General features: G+C 38.3%; 1 protein-coding gene across 1 annotated transcript in view; it reads right to left on the reverse strand.

Annotated features, from left to right (window-relative positions):
* The window catches only part of LOC126481256 (PMS1 protein homolog 1-like), a 123,224-nt gene that overhangs the window by 20,655 nt on the left and 76,327 nt on the right, over positions 1–26,242 (reverse strand). The window contains exons 7-10 of the mRNA XM_050104875.1: positions 18,890–19,855; positions 15,235–15,373; positions 14,843–15,152; positions 8,021–8,215 (exon numbers count right to left, since the gene is read on the reverse strand). Of these exons, the coding sequence (XP_049960832.1) occupies positions 8,021–8,215; positions 14,843–15,152; positions 15,235–15,373; positions 18,890–19,855 (1,610 nt within the window). The remainder of the gene's footprint in view (positions 1–8,020; positions 8,216–14,842; positions 15,153–15,234; positions 15,374–18,889; positions 19,856–26,242) is intronic.

Here is a 26,242-nt window from a genome sequence, read left to right on the forward strand (position 1 = left end):
ATTCTCATCTATATGTACACCTAAAAACTTAGTATGCTCTACCCTGGCTATTGACTTCTGTTGATATGTTATATTTATTGACGGGACTGCACTTCTTACAGTAAAAAATTGGATGTATTCTGTTTTTTCAAAGTTCAGAGCAAGCCCTTTCGCAGAAAACCAATTAACTACTTTTCCAAAGACATTATTTGTATCATTTTCTATTAGAGTTTCTTTTACTGGATTAATAATGATGCTTGTATCATCAGCAAACAGTGTCAGTTTAGCCTTCTTGTTTCAGATAAGAAGGGAAGTCATTCACATACATCAAGAACAGAGGGGGACCCATAATCGAACCCCATGGAACAACTAATGTATTTCACCCCAGTTACAGCAAGTGGGAAATTTTCTTAAATCACTTAATCCATATAAAGAAACTTTTTGCTTTGTGTTCTGTAGATATAACTTAAACCACTCAATGCTGTTCCATTTATACCATAGAAATGTAATTTCTATAACATAATGTCATGGTTCTCACAACCAAATGCTTTGGACAAGTCTCAGAAAATTCCTATTGGTGACACTTTACCATTTAAAAACCCTATTATGTGGGCAGTGAAATTGTATATTGCTGTTTCAGTAGAACAGCATTTTTGAAATCCAAACTGTGATTTATTAAGTATCCCATTACTGTTGAGATGGCTAACCACTCTTGACTACATTAATTTCTCAACAATTTTTGAAAATGCTGTAAGCAATGATACTGGACGGTAATTATTGACAATTGTGGTACTCCCTTTCTTTTAGAGAGGCTTGACAATGGCATATTTTAACTTGTCTGGGAAAATACCTTGAGTTAGTAATGCATTACAGATGTGACTAAGAACATCAGCTTAACTGCTCCACATTATTTTAACATCTTGTTAGAGATGTCATCTACTCCAGCAGAACATTTATTTTTCAAAGATTTAATGATATTCCTTATTTCACAAGAGGTTGTTAGATGAAACCTAATGTGACTAGGGTTTCTCAAAACCAACTCTTCTGTGTATTGTAAGGCTTTTTCTTTTAAACTATTCTTGCCAATTTTTTCACCTACACATAAGAAATCGTTGTTAAATATATTAGCTACTTGTGTACTGATGGTTAAGACGGTCTCATTCTCTTTAATAGTATACTACCTACCCCAGTGGTTACTTTTCACGTCTCTCTTCTAACAACATTCCATATTTATTTGATTTTATTGCCTGAGTTGTTAATTTCATCTCTAATATACACATTTTTTTTTTTTTTTTTCTGACAACTTTTCTCAGTATGTTACAATAATTTTTATAGTGTAAAATTATTTCTGGGTCTTTACTAATTCTCGCTGTCTCATACAATTTTTTTTCTTTCTGTGTTTTTCCTCTCTCTCTCTCTCTCTCTCTCTCTCTCTCTCTGTGTGTGTGTGTGTGTGTGTGTGTGTGTGTGTGTGTGTGTGTGACTCTAGCTCGTCAAAGGATAACTTGAAAGCTTTCCTCCTTTCCTGTGTACCTATTGACAATTCAGCACTTCTGATTTTTGGTGAGGGCTCTCCTTTAATCCTAAAGTCTTTACAAAATACATATTTAAAAATTGAAAATTAGAAATTAGAAAACTATAGATATATATAGTGTGATCAACTGCTTCAATGTACACAAAAATCATTAGATGAGCAGCACTGTTTACTCTAGAGATAATTTTGCAGTTTGGATTAGAAAAAGTTGGGGACACATGTGACGTGAAAAATATTTTAAAACTGACAGTGTGGACAGCTTTAGGTTTGTTCAATCTGACTGACTGCTTAAGATTTCACTGTACTAAGAGAAACATACCTTTGTAACAATTTCTAATTGTAATTACAATATAAAGAAACCTTATGCTATGTGCCTCACCTCCTACAAGAGGTTCAGGGAACAACAATGTTTTTGTAACATCATCTTGAAATATTCTATTCTGGAAGCAGCTACAATGAACACATTACCACAACATTTTCTTTAGGATGCAGGGATCTCAATTATTCCATTACTGTGATATGTTCCAACCAAGTTACATCTTTAAACATGAGGTGGAGAACCATAAACTATTCTGATACCTGTGTCTATACGACTGTATCTGTGACAACGATGAGGAACATGTTTTCATTTTCCAAATGGATCACAAAATAACAAAAATTTAAGATTCCAAAAAATATTGTGATGATGAACCCACTATGATATAATGGTACTATTCAGAAAATGTTGAAAAAATAGAGACTGTTGCACTATTTCTGCAATACAACGTGTAGCAGAAAGGATACAGAAAACTTAAGGGCAACCTATACATCTGTAAGAAGGGCCATGTATGATGCTTTTAGGTGATAGTAGGTGAAAGATTTATCAGAAAATCCACTAGACATTGGGTGGAAGGTTTGGAACCAGTTTAGCGTTGAAACTGAGGACATCAGACAAAAGACAATTACTGAATTCTGGATTTAAAAATATTTTTACACGTAAGGACATAACAGTATAAGTGTTTGACCATAATAAATGAGATATACTGAAATAACCATAATAAATGGTACTGAAGAGTAATTAAAGACCACTCACAGAAAATAAGGCACAGGCTCTGTGGAAATTCAACATTCAATATGTTGTAGAATTAGCCTCGTTCCTCACTCACATTTATCAAAAATCTGAAACACAGTAAATATTCCTGCACAACTGGAAAAGAGTTCTGGTCACTTCTGTTTCAAATCAAGTTAAAATGATGTATGCAGAAAAATACAGACCAGTTATTTCAAATTATCAGCATGGGTACATAAAGAAACACACGTGTGAAACACAGCTTGCACTACTCTCACACAATATTTTGCAAATAGCAGATGCAGGTGAACAACTAAGTTCCCTCTTCCTACATTTCTACAATGCAATGAACTTTCAATCACACTAATTATCTTCATAGATATTTGATTAGCTTGAAGAATTTTTGACTAGTAGAACTGTTAAGAGTTAAAATTAAGCAAGTGGATAACAGCTCCTATACTTGTTCTGATTTTGTGACTAAATTATCTTTGACATTTCTGTTATTTAAAAAGACAGTGAAGAGACAAGAAGCTTTCATTCTGTTAAAAGGTGTAGTTAGTTTCTCTTCTTTAATGGTGAAAACAGTTTTTCTTTCAACAAATGTTCATGTGTGTAGTATGACTGTTTTTCCACTATAACAATAACCAAGTGTACAATAATGGACAACAAATATTCAACAGAAACAAAACATTGGACATATGTCAACAGAAACATATGAAGAGCACTAATATTCTCAATAGAAGTAAATAATTTCTCTAGAAGAAAGAAAATGTTGATAAGTTTTCAGATGGGTCCTTGTTCAGAACTAAGAAACACACATACACCTGCTGGAAGAATATAGTTACACAGGTGTAATAGTGTATAGTGTATCCTCTTAGTCTTGAAGGAGGAATCTTCCAAAAGCTTGGCAACTCTTCCTGTCTTGTTTATGTGCCAATTAACCACACAACACCTAAACTATGTCATGATTTGCTACCTTTAGTCCTTCCATTATTTCCATTCCATCAAGGACTTTCTACTGTCCCATTTACGCAGTTTATCACATACTGCAGTAGCACTGTCAGATCATTCACTGGATCATCATAAGGAAACACAAAATAACTTGACTTTAACAGCTTCTCCAGCTGGTGTAGTAGCAGCTATCTTTAAATCTGTATAAATATAAGAGAATTCCAGTAATAAATAGAAAAAAACCCAATAGTATTCAATGACAAGATTAGTGGAATATTCCTTGTGCTTGTTGCACTGTTGAAATAGTAATAGATGATACTCTGAAGAGACACGAAATCTGACAACCGCACAAGATCAACTGTAGGGAAGGTGAATAGAGAGCTAGGATTTGTTAGAAGAAGTCTGGGAAAGTGCACAGCATCTTTTTAGATAACTACATATGAAGTACTACAGGGTAGTGTGACCTATTCTAGAGTACTGCTCCAGTGTTTGGACCCTTTAGCAAGTAGGCAGACGACAGACATTGTATAAACACAAAAATGCGTATTTCAGGTTGCATCTAGTTGGGATAAGCCCATATCCTCAGGGAACTAACTGAGATCTTTGCAGGAAAAGCAGGGCAAATGTTGGGAAGTGTTTTTTTGATGAAGACTGCAACAATTCTGCTGCCACCAACATATATCTTACATATGAATTAGTGCAAATAGGTAGTATACTGACAAGGGAGGTCTCCAGGGGTGGGATCAACTTTTTGAAACCACCTATGTGGTGTTGTAGTTCAGTGTCCCAGTTATCAGGGTGGGATCAACTTTTTGAAACCACCTATGTGGTGTTGTAGTTCAGTGTCCCAGTTATCACACCTTGCAAGGCTGCAACCATTCACCCTGGTGGGCCACTATTTGTTAGTAATCTACCAAACTCATTTTTCATGATCCGCTACAGCCTTGCAAATAGGAATGATTTTCAGAATGGTGCTGTAGCCTATTGGTTAAGTTATTTGGTTGGTATATTCAAGGTTGTGGGTTTGATTCCCCCAGGATTTTCTATCAAAATGACTATAATGATTATTTTTTTCGAATTAATTGGTGTACACACACACACACACACACACACACACACACACACACAGAGTTAGGTGTTAAAGTCAGTAGTAATGAAATAACTAAGATTACAGTAGATGATAATGTTCTTGTAAACCCAGCTCAAATATCAGAGTGTTGAAATGAATTCTTCATAAATGTAGCAAAGTCAGAAGTTGATGTAGCAGGATATCAGAGTAAAGTAATCCCCTTTGGACTCAACCAAGAAGCTGAATATCTCACAGATTTTAAAAAAGTCACAATAAAGGATGTGAAAAATGTTATATTGTCATTAAAAAATAAAAATTCTGCTGGGTGGGATGGGACACCAAGTAAAGTGATTAAAGCAGTATATGACATAATAGCACCCCTGCTAGCTAAAATAGTCAACCAATCTTTTGAACAGGGATGCTTTCCTGATGTGTTAAAATATGCCGAAGTGAGACCTCTGTCCAAGAAAGGGTTGAGGGAAGATATGGGAAACTACCGCTCTATTTCTATTCTCCCAATCCTATCAAAAGCGTTAGAGAAAGTAGCTGCAAATCAGATCAAAAATTTTATCGTAAAAAATGATATTATCGTAAGTAACCAATTTGGATTCCAACAAGGAAAAAACGCACTGGATGCAGTAAATAACTTCATTGAGAAGATATGCAAATCATTGGATCAGAAGAGTAAAGTCGCACGTATCTTCTGCGATCTTTCAAAAGCATTTGACTCGGTGAACCATGACTTGCTTATCTACAAATTAAACAAATATGGAATTAAGGACAAAGCTCTGAAATGGCTCACATCATACTTCCACAACAGAAAGCAAAGGGTAAGTGTCACATCAAATGCAGTGAATTATTATTCCAAATGGAGTACAGTATCACAAGGTGTGCCTCAAGGCTCCATTTTGGGGCCAATCCTGTTCCCATTCTATGTAAATGACTTGCCCATAAATATAAATTCCCCATCAGTTCTGTTTGCGAATTATACTTCTGTTTTAATTGAAGATGATGCAGAAAAAATTCAGAGCTCCATTGTGAGCACAATTGGTACTCTAGAAAACCGGTTCCAGTTAAATGGCTTGAAACTGAACATTGCAAAAACCAATATGGTGCATTACAAAACCAAACATTTGAAATGTGTGGCTCTTAAAATACATCATCACAATCACCCTATGGAAGAAGTTAACACAGACAAATTCCTAGGACTAAATGTGAACAACAACTTAAACTGGAGTACACATATTGAGTTCCTATCAAATAAACTAAGCAGCTTTGCATTTGCAGTGCAAATACTAGCACACTCTACTGACATGAGTACACAAAAAACAGCACATCATAGTTATTTTGAATCTGTCATTAGGTATGGTATCATTTTCTGGGGAAATTCAAGTAGTGTATCTCGAATACTGAAACTGCAAAAGAAAATTATAAGATACATGTGTAGTGCACAACAAACAGAATCTTGTTGCCCATTATTTCGGAACCTTAAAATCCTTACAGTTCCCTCCATATACATTTATGACATTATAATCTTTGTACACAGCACACAAAAATTATTTGAGGAAAATCATTTTAACCACACATACAACACAAGAAATAAATTTTTTTTTCTTTTACCCACACATCATTTGAAATTATATGCACGAACTCCACAGTATATGGGGATGACAATATATAACAAGCTAATGGGCAAAAAATATTTAATATGAAGCCAGAGAGTCTAAAAATAAAGCTACAGCAGATTCTGTGGGAGAAATGCTACTATTCAGTAGAAGAATTAATAGAGGATGACATGATAATTTGAGCAAGGGGTAATTAATTGTTAGTCTTTAATTGTATGTGTAACAAAACTGTATTATTATTATGATACCATTTGTTAAAAACAGTTGTTGTAATTAATTGTTAGTTTTTTTTATTGTATGTGTATTTTTATATTGTATTATTGTTATGGTACCATTTGTTAAAATCAGGTGCTGTATGTATATGGTAAAACTTTACCAAAATTTTGACGTGTCTCCTCTACCTGAATCAAATTATTTAGATTATGTACATTATGAGGCTAATAAACCACAATTCACACATGCACACACACTCTTTGCTGAATCAGTTTTTTCCTGTTATTCTTTTTTCATTTTGAATCTTTGCTCAAACAATTCTAATCATTTTAATGTATTTACTTTGATTTAATTTCTTCCTTTTCATTATGTTATATTTGCTTCTGTGTTGTTGCAATCATTATTTGTATTATTTGCTTTAATTTCATTTTATTTATAACACCTTCTTTCATTTAAATCTACAGTAGCATTATTTTGTATGAGGCAAGAAGAACTTTTATGATAATAACCATCCAAAAACATGTACATGTCGTAATGAAAAACAGTTCGATCATCGTTTTAAAACTTTAAATATAATGATAGATAAACAAAAATAGTTAAAAATACATTGATAAAGATACTAACGGAAAAAATATGAAAGGAATTAAAAAATGAGAGCGAATAAAAAGGTTAACACAACGATTAAAATGCTACTAGATACAAGTATAGATGAAAAATAAAAATATTTAAACCAGTTAACAGAATAAAAATAATGATCAAAGTCATGTTGATAAATGTGTAAAAACAATGAAATTTTAAATGGTGCGCGGCTGGACTCAAAGCCACAATGTTTAGCATTGTAGCCCATCAATGTGTCTGCTACGCTACAGTACCATTTCAAAACTTGGTACTACTTTCAAGGCTCTAGCATACTATGAAAAATTCATTGTTTTCAATTACTAGAAAATGAAACAAGTTGATCCCAGCCCTGATGATCTCCCATAGTGAGTCATACACACAACCATTTATTCCTCATCCTGTAACCAAATAAAATAGGATAGAAAATCGCTAATATTAGTATAAACTATCTTCCATCATGCATAGCACTGTGAGGAGTAGTGCTATGTATGTATATAAAGATACAAATCAAAGCATGCGAATCTTACCAATACATTCTTTCTCATTTTATGCTGTAAGTACAGTATTTTGATTAAATAGTCACACTGTCATCTCATATTCAAAAGAACACAAGTACTATTTAAGAGCCTTAAATAGAGGATACTGCATGTGCATTTAACTCAACAAGCTGAACTCTTCATTATACGATGATGTATTACTTTTAGTGCCCAAACTGAAGCCTCAAATCAAAATCACTTAGTACTGATCATATTCTACTTTTATAATTAAAATTGTGTCTACACTGGCCCTACCTTGTCCATTAATGATCTGCTTCTGAAGACAGTAGTTGCTTTTACACTGCTACTATTTCGGTTTACATTTTGTGGTTACGGCTACAAACAATAAAACTCATACTATTTAAATTTGCTTATCTCTTTCATGCGATATAGTGTGTGACAGACTGTAGCATCATACACATAACATGCGAACATAAGATGTATTACCTAGGTCTAAGAGGTATATTGTTCATAACTGGAGCCAAGGGCACTGTTGTCTCCTTCATCATTTTATGAAACTCGACAGTCTCCTGCAGTGCCCAATGCCTGATTATCCCAATCTCTCTGTTTTTCATATATAACCACACACCATGTGGTCGTATCTGGCCAATCACAAATATTTCACCAGATCCTTTGCCTGAACTGGAAATTAAATATATTAAATGAAATAATGCAATAAGACTAATGTTATTGAAATGAAAATAATCTTAAAAATTGAAAGCACCTGCAATTATTTACACACACCCATGAGAATATGGTTCAAATGGCACTGAGCACTATGGGACTCAACTTCCAAGGTCATTAGTCCCCTAGAACTTAGAACTAGTTAAACCTAACTAACCTAAGAACAACACACACATCCATGCCCTAGGCAGGATTCAAACCTGCGACCGTAGCGGTCTCGTGGTTCTAGACTGCAGCGCCTAGAACCGCACGGCCACTTCAGCCGGCCACACATGAGAAGAAACTAAGTATAACAGCATGATATTCAACAGACTCAATCATTCAACATGAATAAAAAGAAGAAAACAGTGAAGTCTGAACTGAGTATCTGGCACATTTTCGAACCAGATATTTCTTCAAAATACCAAAGCCATACAACTTGAGTTGAAGAAAAGAACAGCAGTCTGTGATTAAACCACAACCAAACATAGATAAAACAACACAGTAAAGATTATTGTCTCTCATATATTTTAGCTTAATGTGGAGACAACAGATAATAGATGTTGACAGACTGTCAAATGTATAAAAGCTGGTAGAGTCAATACCTTTCAAAGTATGTGCCTACTTCATAAATTTGAGAAAAATGTGAACTAACAATGGTTAAGCAGAAAAGTCACCCAGAATTCCATACCACAAGAGAATATGATACGAGGAAAATCATTGTCTCTTGCTGGCAACTCATTGCTGATTTTATTCTTGCCCTGTCCTGTAGCAACACCTTGGTAAAGGGTACTCGGTTACAATCCTGCTTGGTCTTTGTTAAGTCTCACTGCATCTAAGCCTTTACTCTCTCTCTTTTTCTTCCTTTTGCTGGACACAAGAACTCTGAACTACTGATCATACAGTTTGCAGCATTATTGTTTCAATTAGTACCATTACTTGGGCATATACAACAAACTTAAAGTCAGCCTGAAAAGCTCCAACATCAAAAAAATGTGTCTGTTCAGATCACTCGTGAATGGTATTTCTAGTAAGAATTTGATACATGACATACATAAAAAAAGTGTATACTACTAATGATCCCAAAAAGTTTAGTCATTTGTTATTGATCAGGTACCATTACAATGCAACTATGCTCCACTGAGAGGGTGATGAGATTGCCCAACACTTTTGAGGAAACAAAGACCTGGTTCTCTGTTGAATAAGCTGAAATTCACACACTTGCCAAATCACTGACATGTAAGAAACTGGACAGAGGTCCTCCATAGTGAGTCAAACGAGCTGTCAACTAGCTGATAGGTATCTTTTATTTGCCTGAACAATTGAGAAAGCCTATACAACTTCTAAGTCCTCCCACATCGGCTGTCTGAGTCACGGAAGTTCCACATAAAGAAAGTACCATTAAGATATGTCTCAAGTGCTTTTGACCTACTGACATTTTCTGTGGTACATTTTGGAAATAGGAACTTTGTTAGATACTCTGCAGTCACAAAGTGTGGTACAGATGTATTAATAGTACATTCGAACAATGGAAAGTCCAGGTTGGAACATCAACAATATTATGTAAAGAATTGATTGCTACTCACCCTAAAGATGTGGCCATAGCCTTCTTCAGAAATGAAAACACACACACACACACACACACACACACACAAGCAAGCACACCTCACATTCACACATGACCACTATCTCTGGCTGCTCTGACCTGAATGCTCAGAGATAGCGAACATGTGTGTGTGAGGTGTGCATACTTGTGTGAACATGTGTGTTTTTTCCCTTTTAATGGTGCATTCGTTACAAGTTACATTACCACATATCCTGATACTCAGCAGACCTCAGTGAAATGGGACTATAAAAGGGGCAATAAGGTCAAGATGCGAGTTCGAAAGGGGGAGATAGACCAGGCCCTGGGAAATGGCACATAATTTCGGCACAAATAGGGCATGGTATGACAGTCATGCACGCATGGAACTAGTCAACTGAAAAGGTCATACACAGCAATAACTGACAACTGGCCTACACAAACGTGATCGCAAGTCTGTACGACAACCATCTTGTCCACAAAAGACTGTACAACATCACCCATGAAAGTCACTCAAAGACCAAGCAGCAATGGTTTGAACCCATCTGCTGTGAACTGGACTGTAGCATGGTTGCCACTGCATTCGATTCATTGTACAGACACCCCAAAACCCACAGATTGCGATGGATTTATCAACACCATCACTGCAAGGGTAGGCAGCAAAATGTGGAATTTTCAGATAAGTCCCCCTTCAATGTGTCCACTGTGATTGTGTATCAACAAAGATTCCCCAGATGAAAATATCCAGGTCCTCTGTTATATTACGAGGCTCTGTTCATAGCATATGAGGGCTGCACACCATACTCAATTCTCCACAAGCGAGATCTTGAAGAATTCTGCAATCCCTATCATTTGTGTATTGTCCTGTACCTAATCTGTTATATAAAGCTTATTTCAGTCATTTGCATTCTTCTTGGTGGTGTCATACTCACAAAGGTTTGAGGACATTCAGCAGTGCTCTAACAAATATAAAACAAGTGTGAGTCTCCTGCACAACCCGTATTATAAATAACCCCAACCTTGGTTGAGGACTACCACTAAAACCACACCAGTCACCACTAGCTTCATACAGCTGTAATGGTGTTTTTCCCTATGGTTTTGTTCTGGAAGTTCATTCTATTGGTGGGAGACAAATTAAACTGAGTGCTAGTAATAGTATAACTAACAATACACTTTATGCTTGAGAAGTTATGAATTGTTACCACATAAGGCTAAGTTAAGATCTGGCATTTAAACACTGCCTTGTGCAACATAAAACCTGCATGATGAATTGTATCTATAATTTTCAAGAAAGAGAGCTTTGGTGATCTGTATACACTGCGTCCATAATCAAGAACACGAAAGCCGGTAAAACTGTATCAAGTGTGTTCTATGTGCTCTCCTTGCATTTCCATGGCCACACTCTTTTATTGGTTCAATGAATGAGACTCAAAGAAAATTATATTGAAGATTAAGATCATTCTGAATAGCCAAGTACAGCCTCAACTGAAGAAAATGGTAAGGCACATTTGGAGCATGACTGAAAAGTACGTCCACCAAATATACTAATACATTCAATGCACCTTTAGCAAAAGTGTTGAAGTGGTAGTCATTTGTTGCCCTCTTCCCTAATGATATTATCCAATAAGAGAAAAGATCATGAGGAATGTGTGCAAAAGATTGGTACCAGGTAAACAGCAGCAATGACACAGCACATATACTAACCCTCATTAAGGTTGATTCCAACAGAAGCTAGAAAGCTGATGGTTTATTTTACAGTATTATATAGACACATAGTGATAAAATTTTTATCAAATCGAACTTGAGTGAGAAAATCTTACGTTCAATGTAGGACACTACACTTAACACAATTCAGTAGAAGATATAACATTTTTCATCTGATGAGTACCTCAAATGCTATAACGGCTTTCATCATAGCATTCAGTTCCTTATCAGTACAGCTCACTATTTAACCCATCTTGAGATCCAATTTTGGGGAATGGAGTTGCGGTATAGCCAACAGATGGTACATGTGTTAAATCATTTCTCACCATTGTAAGACCAGTTTGGATGATGCAAGCTGTATGAATGGTGATTCTCAGGTTAAATATAAAAATACTTTATTCACAGCAAAAGTTCTCAATGAAGTTAAGCTCAGATAACAATTGAAAGATCATTCATTACCACAAGAAAGTAACAGGAACAAAGTCCGCTGGCGTTATACTATTTCTGAGGGAAGCCTCATGCCAAGTGGCTATGGGAATGGTGTCCAGGTGGATGTGCAGTGTGGCATACTGTGAAGCAGTGCAGACACGGTGCAGTGTAGAACAGTGTGTCTGGGCTGATCTCGACGAGTTCTGATTCATGACATATGAGGTGTAGCCAGCTCCTGGCCCAGAACTGAGCGAGCAGTTAAATGCTGTTGCAAGAGGTTGATTCAACAATGTGCCAGTGTGAGACGGTATGGCACTGGCGAATATGGAGTGGCAGCAAAGGTGGAGGTCTTGGAGGCTCTGGAAACCCTGTGGCTTGACCAATGCGGCGACAGCATGGTGGTGCTGACGTCAGGTGCCGTGTCAGTGTGTGCTGATGAACCTGTGGACAGCAAGATAGCATTACTTGCTGTTAGAGCACGGGGGTGGGGGGCAGAAATGTGAAAGTGTGCATAAGGAGCATGTGAGGGGCACATGAGAAGTGCAGTGATGTAGGAGTACTGTGGAGGGCAGTGAGATGCCACTAGGAAGAACAGAAATGGCAAAAGCAGAAGGGAGACCACAGTGGCAGAAAGGTCTTTGCTGCAATGGGCACAGGAGCACAGAAACAACTGAATGGAAGGAGACCAGAAAGGCCGGAAGTTTGCTGCTGCTGTGTGCATAAGAGCAGTACCCAGAAGCAGGGGCCCTCGAGAGGAAGTAAACCATGGCAGCTTTGGGCAGAAGCAATGGTGCGTGTTGACATGCAGTGCTGGATCAACTATTGAAGTACAGCAATAGGTTTTACTGTAGTGGAGCCAAGGGACAAAACTAGGACCGTAAACTTCTTGCTTGGTAACATATTCCTGGTTTTACTTCTTGTTAGTGAAAAGGGTTTGCTATCGAAGAATTGGACTTAATACTAGGAGATTTGTTGCAGTTTCATATTTTTCCTGGTTAGATTACTACTGTGCATCTGCAGCGTGGTGAAACAGAGTCACAACATCAACTATATAAGAAATAAAAGTCCTCATCTAATACAAAATCTGTCATAGAAAGTCTGTAGTCGACATCAGGAACAAGTCAGAACAGTGCACATGGCAGCACTGGCACAGCTGAAATGAGGGGATATGGAGGCCAGACAGGACAACAACAGCTGATGATCCCAGGAGCTTCAACAAAATCGGACTCGAACCTCATCACCAATGGATATCCAGACGATGCCAACCTCAGGGGAAGGGCTGACCACAGCTGCAATGAACAGAACAGTGTCGGGCAAGGCTGGAGATGGGAGGAGGTTAAGTGGTGGACGAGACGAAAAGTCAGTGAAGGCACAGGGGGTACTGGTGCAAAGTCCGAGGCTGGATCAGCCCTGACACATGGGCAAGGAATACCGCCATCTCTCACAAACTGTCCCTGTTGACACTGTTTCTCCATGGTAGTGACTCCAGAAACACAATAGAAATAGCAACAGACAACATGGTATTCAAGTACACAAAGTGCAAAAATGTATACATAGTGAGACGTCATCACACAGGTAAAGTATCCAACCTGGGTAATAAAGCAATGGCAAGAGAGCATGGCAGAAAACACATCTTTATCCTCATTATCACTGTTAAGTCCCATTTTTATCCTCTACAAAAATTATTTAATCCTCCACTGCCACGGTTGAAACTCTTTTGGGTGATGCACACTGATGATTCATGATACCAAGGTTGAACTTAAGAGCACTTTATTAACAGCGCAAGTTCACAATAAAGTTAAGTTCGGATAAGAACTGAGAGATCACTTGTTATCAGCTGAAAGCAACAGAAATAAATCCTACTGGCGTTACAACAATTCCGAGGGAAGCCTCATTCCATGTGGCTATAAGAACAGCGTCCAGGAGGACCACATGGTGTGGTATACCTTTAAGCAGTGTGGAGACAGTGCAGTTTAGAATGGAGCATCCAAGCTTGTCTCAGTGAGTTCCAATTGAAGTGGTAAGAGGTGCAGTTGACTCCTGGCCCAGAACTGAGCTAGAAGTTGAATGCTACTGCTGGAAGTTGCGCTCCACCGTAAGTATCCAGCAGGTGGAGGTATGACTGTGACCATGTGACATGCGGACAGTAATTTGTTCTTCGATAGCAGCGCCACCAGTTTCCTGAGGTGCAAGCTGCTCACAAGCATGACTGGTGCCCCTGGTGGTGGCCGTAATGAACAGTTCATCAACAAACTATTTGTACATAGTATCATGTCCACAACACGCAATGCCTTTTTGGTATTTGTAAGCAGCCTCTGGAGGAGGGAGGCCTTTGTAACAAGAGTAAGCAACCTACAGGGCGAAAGCAGTTTGCAGGAAGCTTAATATAGTCATCCAACAGCCAATATACGTTATCAATATCTGTAAAGGTTTTATTTCGGAAATATTATTATGATTTAAGGTGAAAACCAGCATTTCATGGCTTAAGAGTGTGGATTTCATACAAAACTAACACAAGCCTATATTCTGAAAAAGAGACTTGAACAGAAAATTCTACCACAAATGCCATTAGGGACCACGTGCAAGAGTGAAGGCTTCCGTGGCGTGTCAGTTCAATAAAATATGCACAAGTTACCAACTGCTTCAGTCCACAACATTTCAGGAAGCTTATTCTCTCATCCAAACATTGCTAAAGTACTGGAATGTAGAATATGCTACCAAAAGGTCGCTGATAGTGTGGATTGACACAGTAATGTAAGAAAATTTTATTACAGGTAGCACTATTTCATTGATGTCATTAAAATTGTTACAAATAACTACCATCTGATCACTGAAATTTCATGCACAGTACATTTAACAGATTATTCAAACAATAGTAAATGCAGGTTTACCTTTTGTGCTTTAATGCTATTTCTTCCATTTTTTGATTAATTTCTGTCATAGAACAAGGCACACAGCCATCTACACTATGGAGATCATCCAATGGAGGTTTCCTCATTGGCGTGGTATTCAGCATTTCTACTACACTTGGAGAACATATTTTTTCAGTACTTTTCCTAGTGGGAACATTATGCTTCCTCTCTTCCTCCTCTCGTGCTATTTCTTCATATTTAGACTTCTCTTCATCTGTCAGTTGTTTCCAGTGCTCAACCAGAAGGCTAGCAACTTTTGTGAATGCAACACCAGGGTTTTCTTCAAGAACTACAAAATTTATATAAAAAATGTAATTACATTCTGGAATACACATTAAGGGGGACACATGCATAAGACAACAAGTACATACGTTTTGGACGCATATGTCTTGAAAATTTTGTGAATGCACTCTGCTCTTTACAGCCCATTTGACTGCTGACACTGTGCAAGGACAGATCAAAAAATTCCTTTTTACTCTTGTTTACTTTTGGCAGTAAGAGTTTAGCACCCTAAAGAAAACATAATAAAGGCTCAAAACATAAAAAAATTTAAGGTTCAAACACTATCACAACTGAAAAAACAACCAATATCTCACACCAAAAGACGGATGGGTTAACAGGCTTAATACATAACTGTGTAGGAAACTCACCATCAACAAAATAACAACAGTGATACGTAGATGCAAATAATTCAAAGAACAGTGTCAAATGCTTTTTTTTTTGTTACCAAACTTAGTAGAATATTTGAACTTCAGCACAACAGCCATTCAAGAATGTGTGTGCAAGTCCTTTACTTCTGGCAGATGAAACATCTGTTACAGGCAGTGAGCTCAAGAATCAATACAAATATTCAATGGTGTAGGCATTTGCTATTTAAATTATTTTCATTTTACTATTTTGCAAGACTATTTCCATCTACTTAAAGAAATTCCCATTACACCATAAGCTACTTTTAGTGAATGACACTTAGTGATTCCTAGTTCCAGAAGGACATAGTGTTTTCAAGTAGATGTAAAAATACATTACAACATCATCATCTTGGTAAGATAGGTTAATACAAAAAATTTCTCATCCAAGTTAGCTGTGTTGGCCATGAAAATATACATCAAAACTTTCTGTACTGCTATCAGTTGCTCCACATGATGTATCAACATACGTTTGTCACAGTTATTGTACAACAGACATAGTCTTTTCCAGTTTTCCTGCAGTTTTTTTTTTTCCTTCAAATAATAATAATAATAATGAAAAAAATATTTAAGTTCCAAGCTTCCTTGCCAAGGAATATAATGTAGTAGATATACTCTGAGAGTAGTATTTGCCTTAAGAATGATCGTTACAAAGAGACAGTTTCAGAGACCACATAATAGCGAGTTTGGTGTAAAGTGGGAATGAGGTCACACAAGAATAAAGAATTGTATTCAACACTGATTACTTAAATGAAAATGACTTCATTGTAAATATCACTGAGTACAGCTACTACCTTAAAAATTTAAGTAAATATGATGTATGCCATAGAACACTTTTGTATTATAATATGGCCTGTGTGACAGGCAATTGAATAATTTTCTCTTTTTTAAAATGTCAATAGCTTCTTCTATCTTGTACAATGTTAATGAGGCACTAGTTCCCACAGGACTAAGACATATAAGATATATAATTAGAGGAGCCTGATTTATGTGATATGGAAGTGATCACTAATGTGATGAAGGCCCTGAGATCTTTTTACAGAAATTATGAAACAGCTTCTCAATCAGTTTTTGAGTCAGTATGAATTCTTGGAAGTATCACATTTTTAATTTCTATATCCTCAGGTGAATCTAATGAATGCTGTTTAGTTTTGTCTGGATCGCAAAGGAGTTTACTGGCTCCAAAATAATTCAATACACAGTCAAGTAATTCCTGCACTGTCCTGTCAAAAACTGAGATGTTATGATAAGAAGTATACAAGGTTGTACCGTTGGCATAACAGAGTACCCGGAATGGCAGATCAGACGCGCTCTCCGCCCCACCACTACAGCACAGTGTGTGGAGACTAAAAAAGTCACAGAGAAAGAGATAGCCAGTGCCTATATACCGTATACTGGAGCACTATCGGGGAAAATAGGACGAATATTGAGGAAACACTGAGTAGGAACTGTCTTTTGCCCACCAAACAAAACACAAGCATTATTGGGAAGTGTCAAAAACGATCTCGGTTTGTGGAATGCCGGCATATACCAGATTCCGTGTCAGTGTGGGAAGACTTATATTGGACAGACAGTGCGCACCATCGAAGATCGTTGCCGAGAACATCAAAGGCACACCCGACTTGGGTACCCCAACAAGTCGGCGGTCACAGAGCACTGTTTGTCCGAAAATCACGAAGTGGACTACCAACATACCAGGGTCTTGACACAGACATCTAAATACTGGGACAGCGTCGTTAGAGAGGCTAATGAAATTCGTACTAGGGGCAGACTCATCAACCAAGATTGCGGCTACAACCTCAGCAGGGCATGGGAACCAGCACTGAGTCTAATTAAAAAGACGCTCAGCAAAGGAAATGAATGGGCAACTAGGGCGGACGAGGCAATTACACCGATGCCACCACAGATGCCAGCGTCTCAGCGACCGCTGACGCGGACCGTGGAGAGAACACCTCGTGAGAGGAGGGGATTTATTACAGCTGCCCGCCCTCAGGAGCTCAGTTCATCAGCACACCTGACAACGGCAACATGTCTGATTGCCAAAATATTGTGCCCATCGGACACTTTGGACCGGCAGTACACCCGTGGACTGTTCGAGCAAGAAAATTTATAATTTTCTAAGGAGATTAATGGTTGCGTATGTGAATGAAGTGAACAAGCATGTTACCAGAAAAAGTGTCATCCAACACTTGATTAGAACGAAGAATTGTCTGCCTTTATGTTCTGTAGACTTTTAATATCCAGTCTCTGCAAGTAAGATGTGGCCTGAAGGATGAATGCAATCAGGTACATGACATGAAGCAGGTTTTGCACCACTTCTCTGTTTTGGCGTACCCTTTAAAATTACGGGAAGAAAGAAATGCACCAGTGATGTATCTCATATTGGGATAAAAACTCTAAAAATCCCATGATATGAAACCAAGACAAAGAAACGAAACAGTTCTATTACAAATAAGCTCTTGCTGTTAGATGAAGAAACTCATTTATACACTATGGAGATTTCTGCATTGCCTCTGCCCAATCAGCTGGGAGTGCAGTGATGTCAGCCACCGAGCAATAAATCTAGATTGGCTTGAAAATCAATGGAAGAGCAACTGTTTACAAATCTCTGAATCAATGTAACATAACATAAAAATGGTGATCTAGAATTTTCAGGAATGCATACGTAAATCATTGTTAGGCAGCAGAAATAAATACAGATGCATTTTTTAGGACAAAATTGTGGCTAGGAAAGGAAATACTCGGAAAAGAAGAAACTCATAACACGATTTATTGCAAATCATTAAGTTTTGCATACTGTAAGTGATGGACCATTGATAAACAGATCAATGAGGAAATATCAATGCTGTGGAAGAAATTGACCTGTAGCTACAGAATGCACAGACAACAACAAAGATTCCCTATGACACCAAGCCTGCTAGAACAATTGAACAACAAACAATGCAGTTCAATGCACTTCTTCACCTTTCCTTGCCTAATCCCATAACTGATTAATTCTGAAATAGAATCTCAGAACGATTTTTAACAAAATGACTCAGTAGATTTCTTTAATTCAAAAGTCATTCATAATCCCTGAATCTTCCAAAATTTGCTGAGAATGCATGACTTTCCAGGTTTTGTTGCCACCCTGCCCTCAACAACCGTAATTATGTTGTACAGACATAATACTAATATGCTGCCCATTGATTTTTGTTAGCTGACAACATGGCAGTAACTGACAACGTTGACAAAATACAAAAACTAGATTCAGAAGTGTTAATAACCACAAACCATTGTATAATAATACACATGTAAACTAATAACAAAAGAGACTAAACACACAAAAACATGCTGAGCATACCTCAACTGTACAGCCATTTTTTGTTTTAATTGAGCCTTTGCTCCACTGTTCCTTGTTCAAATCTTCCAAATTAGCAGATTTGCCCATTTTTGTAGTTTCTACAGATTTTGCTGCTTCTAATGCCTGTTTTACTCTCTCTCTTTCTCTCTGACTAGCATCTTGCTCGGGTGTATCAAACCCAAAAAATACATCCTCTATATCATCAAGCATGTTGAAAAGACTGCTTTCAATTCTGAGAGAAGTATCATTATGTATTTTAGTATGTTCTGTCATATCTGTTACTGTTTCATGTCCAACACTGTCTTTAGACTTACTAATTTGCATGTCACCTCTCTGTTCCGGACCAACAGAATCTATTTGCCCAGTTTCTCTCTCCAACTGAGCAGCTAGTACCTCTCCATTGGTGACTGTAGAGTTCTTTGGCAAATCTAGTGAGCTGTGGAGAAAATTGTATCTTGATTCAACAGTCTTCAGTTCATTATCTCCATCATGGGAAGTACTGTCTTTTATTCCTTGCAAAACGTCACAGTGCTCTGTTTCTTTATTCTCAGCACTATTCAAAAACTCAGCCATTGCAGACTCTTGGCACACACGTGCCAAACTTTCAACCACTGTCCTGTCTCCATTGTGATCTACAATATTTCCATTTGCATTTTGCGGATTCTCTGACTGCTTAGAATGTGCACCATGATCTACAATATTTTCATTTCCAATTTGGAGATTCTTTGATTGCGTAGGAAGTGCAGTGGTACTTATACTTGGGTTTTGTGAGGATTCTAATGTACTAGGACACTCAGCGATCAATTTTGAGCGTTTAATTGGCCTATCCTCTTCAACAGTGGACTGAGGTTTAAGCTTCCTGTTAATTTTGGATACAGGTTGCTTACAATTTTCTGTGTCCTCTTCTTCGTTCTGAAGTCCATAATACTCAATAAGCATTTCTTCAATAGATGATAGGATTGTGTTCTGCAAAGGACAACCATGCATTAATACACTAATCATTTACGATATAGTCAGAGTTTGAACTTACACAAAAAATAAAATACTTTTATTTTCTCTAAATAATTTAATTATTTACATTTTGCTCTAACTTTCAATATGACACTTACTTTCACTAATGTGTTTAGATTACACAAAAAGACTATATATACACCACTGAAGCGCCAAAGAAACTGGTATAGGTATGCGTATTCAAGTACAGAGATATGTAAACAGGCAGAATACAATGTTGCGGTCCGCAGTTTTTTAACTATGGGACTTAACATCTGAGGTCATCAGTCCCCTAGAACTTAGAACTACTTAAACCTAACTAACCTAAGGACATCACACACATCCATGCCCGAAGCAGGATTCGAACCTGCGACCGTAGCAGTCTCACGGTTCCGGATTGAAGCGCCTAGAACTGCACAGCCACCGCGGTCTGCAGTGCCTCCATAAGACAACAAGTGTGAGGTGCAGTTGTCAGATCAGTTACTGCTGTTACAATGGCATGTTATCAAGTGAGTTTGAGCGTGATGTTATAGTCAACGGGACACAGCATCACCAAGGTAGTGATGAAGTGGGGATTTTCCCGTGCAACCATTTATCAAGTGTACCGTGAATATCAGGAATCCGGTAAAACATCGCTGCGGCTGGAAAAAGATCCTACAAGAACGGGACCAACAATAACTGAAAAGAATTGCTCAACATGGCAGAAGTGTAAACTTTCCGCAAATTGCTGCGGATTTCAATGCCTGGTCATCAACAAGCATCAGTGTGTGAACCGTTCAACAAAACATCATTAATATGAGATTTCAGAGCTGAAGGCCCACTTGTGTACCCTGGATGACTGCACGACATCAAAGCTTTATATCTCACCTGGACCGATCAACACCGACACTGGACTGTTGATGACTGGAAACGGGTTGCCTGGTAGGACGAGTCTCATTTCAAATTGCATCAAGCAGATGGATGTGTACAGGTATTGAGATGACCTCATGAATCCATGGACCCTGCATGTCATCAGGGGACTGTTCAAGCTGGTGGAGGCTCTCTAATGGTGCGGGGCTTGTGCAGTTGGAATGATATGGGACCCCTAATACATCTAGACACAACTCTGACAGGTAACACGTATGCAAGCATTCTGTCTGATCACATGCATCCATTGTGCATTCCAACGGACGTGGGCAATTCCAGCAGGACAATGCGACACCCCACACATCCAGAACTGCTACAGAGTGGCTCCAGGAACACTCTTCTGAGTTTAAACACCTCCTCTGGCCACCAAACTCCCCAGACATGAACATTATTGAGCATATCTCAGATGCCTTGCAACATGCTGTTCAGAAGAGATCTCCACCCCCTCATACTGTTACGGATTTATGGACAGCCCTGCAGGATCCCTGGTGTCAATTCCCTCCAGCACTACTTCAGAAATTAGTCGAGTCCATGCAACATCATGATGCGGCACTTCTGCATGCTTGCGGGGGCCCTACACAATATTAGGCAGGTGTACAAGCTTCTTTGGCTCACACAACCAAAACACAAAACACAGATTAATGCAACAACTCTCCTCGCAAAAGTACTGTGATGTGGTTGCTGTCAGTGTAAGAACAGCTCACGATTGTGTCCTCGTGCCATTGTTCTATTGCATTTAGTGGTGTAACATATCATTTTTGGTAAAGTGATGTGTAGGGAAGAATGGAAACAGTCTCTTCAGAATAACATGCTGATCAAACAATGGAAAATCCAAGACGTAATGTAACAATACCAGAGAAGGAAAGTTGCTACTCACCATATAGCGGAGATGCTGAGTCACGATAGGCACAATAAAAAGATTGTGTGAATTTTGTGAATAGAATAACATGCTGACATTCTCACTGACTATGTCCACCACAGTATAGGGTGTGGAAATGAATCAGAAAACTACAAGAGGCAGGGATATTCAATAACAAGAGTATAGAAGAGGGTTGCCACCTGTGATCACTGTCTGCAAGTCAGGACTGCATCTGTACCTATTCAAATGGATATGCAATGGGTCATGCCTAACTGGGACCCAGATAGGTTACTGCTGTAGATCTCTTTGACGCATTGTCTGTTTCCAGTGGTGGGTGTTCTTATATTTTTATTGTATTGGACATCTGCTAAAAATACATAGGATTTTATCCCATTGGGAGGGCTACAGCAACTGTGTTAGTAGGTAAACTAGAAGGGGATTATTTTATGTATATGGGTTTGACATCTATCAGACATCTGGCTGAAGTTTGTTCCACTTGAAAGAAAGCAGATTAAATAAGTTTGCATTTTGCCAAATTTTTCTCAAGGTAACCCAAGTGAAAGTGCCATGAAGGAACTGAACCGGCTCTGAAGGACCTGTCATCGTAAGTGTAAAATTTACGAAATCGTGGATAATTCACGACACGAATTGCAGAGTTTCGCCCAAGTGAACTGATTTTTGGAGGAAAGCCTGATAACATCAGCGGGGAGGATATGAATTTTCCATTCCCCCAATTATTAACAATGGTGCAAATGAAATATGAAGCCGAGAAAGGCCACTGCAGAAGTTAAAAAGTTTCTCCTAGTGTACCATGGACCATACATGATTGAGAGCTCACCATATCCTAACATGTACAGGCTGGACTAAACTCAGTCCAGAAAAGAATTTGGTTATGTAACATAAGTGACTTGTAGCCATATATTAGCCAATGAAAGGTTTACTTTAGTTACCATTACTGCCAGACCTGTTGAGAAGACAGAAGCTTGATGTAATGCTAATCAGTGCATGTGTCTTGTGTACGGCTGAAAGAGTTCAAGTATGAGCAATGACAATTACATTTTTATTTTAGATTTGAAATTTCAAGCCAATGAAGGCAAGCATTATTTTTAAGGTAATAGTGGTGCACTCTTTAAGACTGTGTAACTGTGAGTACTGGAAGTAAAATAAAAGATGAAGAATTTCACTTTTTCAACACTTATAGCTATTGAGATTAGTTATAAAAAAAGGAGAGATTTTATTTTCACACAAGAGTTAATCTTTATCTCCGTAGCATTAACATAATACTGATTTCAATAGTTTTCATATGTAATAACAAGGTGCCTATTGGAGCACATTTATACTTTCCAAAAAATATAACAACTTTTATTATACATACACGATGTAATCAAAAGTATTCGGACACCTGGCTGAAAATGACTTACAAGTTCGTGGTGCCCTCCCTCAGTAAAGCTGGAATTCAATATGGTAATGGCCCACCCTTAGCCTTGATGACAGCTTTCACTCTCTCAGGCATACGTTCAATCAGGTGCTGGAAGGTTTCTTTGGGAATGGCAGCCCATTCTTCACGGAGTGCTGCACTGAGGAGAGGTACCGATGTCGGACAGCGAGCCCTGGCGTGACATCTGCGTTCCAAAACATCCCAGTAGTGTTCTATAGGATTCAGGTCAGGACTCTGTGCAGCCCAGTCCATTACAGGGATGTTATTGTTGTGGAACCACTCTGCGACAGGTCGTGCATTATGAAGAGGTGCTGATCATGTTGAAAGATGCAATCATCATCCCCGAATTGCTCTTCGACAGCGAGAAGCAAAAAGGTGCTTAAAACATTACTGTAGGCCCGTGCTGTGATAATGCCATGCAAAACAACAAGGGGTGCAAGCCTCCTCCATGAAAACCATGACCACACCATAACACCACCGCCTCCGAATTTTACTGTTGGCACTACACACGCTGGCACGACATTCACCAGGCGTTCACACCATACCCACAGCCTGCCATCGGATCGCCACATTGTGTACCATGATTCATCACTCCACTTTATACTGTTCAGTCGTCCAATGTCTACGCTCATTACACCAAGCGAGGTGTCGTTTGGCATTTACCGGCATGATGTGTGGCTTATGAGCAGCTGCTCGACCATGAAATCCAAGTTTTCTCACCTCCCGCCTCACTGTCATAGTACTTGCAGTGGATCCTGATGCAGTTTGGAATTCTTATGTGATGGTCTGGATATATGTCTACCTATTACACATTACGACCCTCTTCAACTGTCGGAAGTCTCTGTCAGTCAACAGACGAGGTCGGCCTGTACACTTCTGTGCTGTACATCTTCCTTCACGTTTCCACTTCACTATCACATCGGGAACAGTGGACCTAGGGATGTTTAGGGTGTGTAAATCTCACACACAGACGTATGACATAAGTGACATCCAATCACATGACCACTTCTGAAGCCCGTGAGTTCCGCGGAGTGCCCCATTCTACTCTCTCAAGATGTCAATGACTACACTGAGATCACTGATTTGGAGTATCCGGCAGTAGGTGACATCACACTGCACCTAATATGAAAAAGGTATGTTTTTGGGGGGTGTCTGGATACTTTTGATCACATAGTGTAAATTGAAAAGAGGAAGTTGTATATTTGTCCACTGTCAACAGCTTTAATGAATCCAGATTTTTTTGAGAAAACAAAAAGTGGTCAAAGAAGTTATCGGATTATTGTAAGTCGGATAACTAAATGACCAATGGGTATTATATAACAAGAAAAATGTCAACATATATGGCACTATAATATTTAGAGGAATTAGTTGGGAGACCTCCCAACTGTAGTTAATGATTTGTCTGCAAATGGAACTATCAGAGAGGTAATGGGTGAGGGTTTGGGGTTCCTTTGACTGCCCTCCAGTCTACCTTTCAGTTCTGTGGCAGGGACAAAGGACAGCCTTGACTGTGGACTCATTGTCTTACCTTACCCAAGTGAGGCACTGCTATGGAAATAATTTTTACTGTCTACCTATCTATTTGAAACTAAAGGAGCAACAGTAAATAGTGGTGACAAATGTACTGTTATTCATGTCTACAATGAATCAAAAATTGATTCTCAGGCATGGGCACCAATGTTTAATGTGCACCTCCACAACATTTTAGTCATCCTTTTTTACCCATGCGAAGAGTACTCGAGCTCACAAGAATTAAGAAATGTTTCCAACTACAGTATTAGGAGATTGCATTCTTACAAAATGGTGAAATTCCAAGTAATCAGATAAATGAGGAGTGTTATGAACTCAAACCATTATTAAATGAGATAAATGTTGTGTAGGTTTAAGAGTGTCTTGATAACTTAAAATTTATGTTCTTTTTCACTGGCTTTAAAACATCTCCATATTTTAAACCAATGAAGGAGTGGAGTGGTGTCACACAGCAATTAGGTGAGATCCACTCTCCATTCCGCCTCACTCCACCTTGACTATCAAATAATTGATTGAATGTGCTACTGTAATCTCAATGTAGTTGAGTTCAAAAAAGATAATGAGTTAGGAAATATTTATTTTGTTTGCATGTGATTATTTTCATGAGCTAATATGGGCTCAAATTATGCACCACAGGAGAGAGTAAGCATAAAAGCATTGAGATCCAACAGGGCCCACTGGATGGTGCATTCTCACCTGAAAGAGATGCTTGGCGTCTGGAAGCTTCTAGACATTTTGGCAAAGTAATATGGCTGTTATTTCCTCACCTTAAGATGTAGACTTCCTACAAGGACACCCCTTCTCTGCAAAACTGGAACTGCCCGTTTTTTTGAGCATGGGAAAGACACAAAGTAGTGGATAGCTTTTTTAGATCTGACAAAATCTTTTTTTAGAGCTACATAGCAAGACTTGAGGCATGGTGCAAGAATTAACTTTATTAAGCTCCCTAGGTACACACAGAAAAAAATCTAGTAAAAGTAATGGTTACTTCCCACTGTACCAAGGTTATGAGTAGATGCACCTTCTGGTTTTTGTGGAGAAGGCACTGGGACCAACCATTTGGAAGAAGCATGTGTGAGTGCCTAACGAAAACAATGACACAGATGAAAAGATATTGTGAAGCTTATCACGAAGAGATATAGAGAAGCTACTAGTCCCTCATTCATGCTGTATTACTATGAGGAAGAATCTGGCATTGGCGATTCATTCCAGCAGCTATAACACCATTCCTTGGTGTTAGCATTGGCAACACTACTCCGCAGCTTGCCTCACGTCTTGCCTGACAAAATAGCACCTTCTGTTTGTGACTTTCTGTGAATAAATGAAACTGCTGAGAGTCACTGGGCCATGATAAATAATATAAAATGCTCTAACATTAGATGACATTTTGTGACATGTGGAATAATGTGTAATGGCCATAGCTCTCTGCTCCGTTAAGTGTTTTGTATTGTTTTAAGAAGCCACTAAACTTCAAAATAAATGGTTTCCTGTCAAAAATTAAAATTTGTTCTGATTTATCTTTCAATCGAAACATTTCCTTAACAAAGGGACGTGTTTATCCCTGTATTGGCCATGTTTCAGAGACTGCACATCATGTGTTTACAATTTTTGTCAAAGACAAGTAGGTGAG

This window comes from Schistocerca serialis, chromosome 5 (assembly GCF_023864345.2).
Source record: "Schistocerca serialis cubense isolate TAMUIC-IGC-003099 chromosome 5, iqSchSeri2.2, whole genome shotgun sequence".
Lineage (NCBI taxonomy): Eukaryota > Metazoa > Arthropoda > Insecta > Orthoptera > Acrididae > Schistocerca > Schistocerca serialis.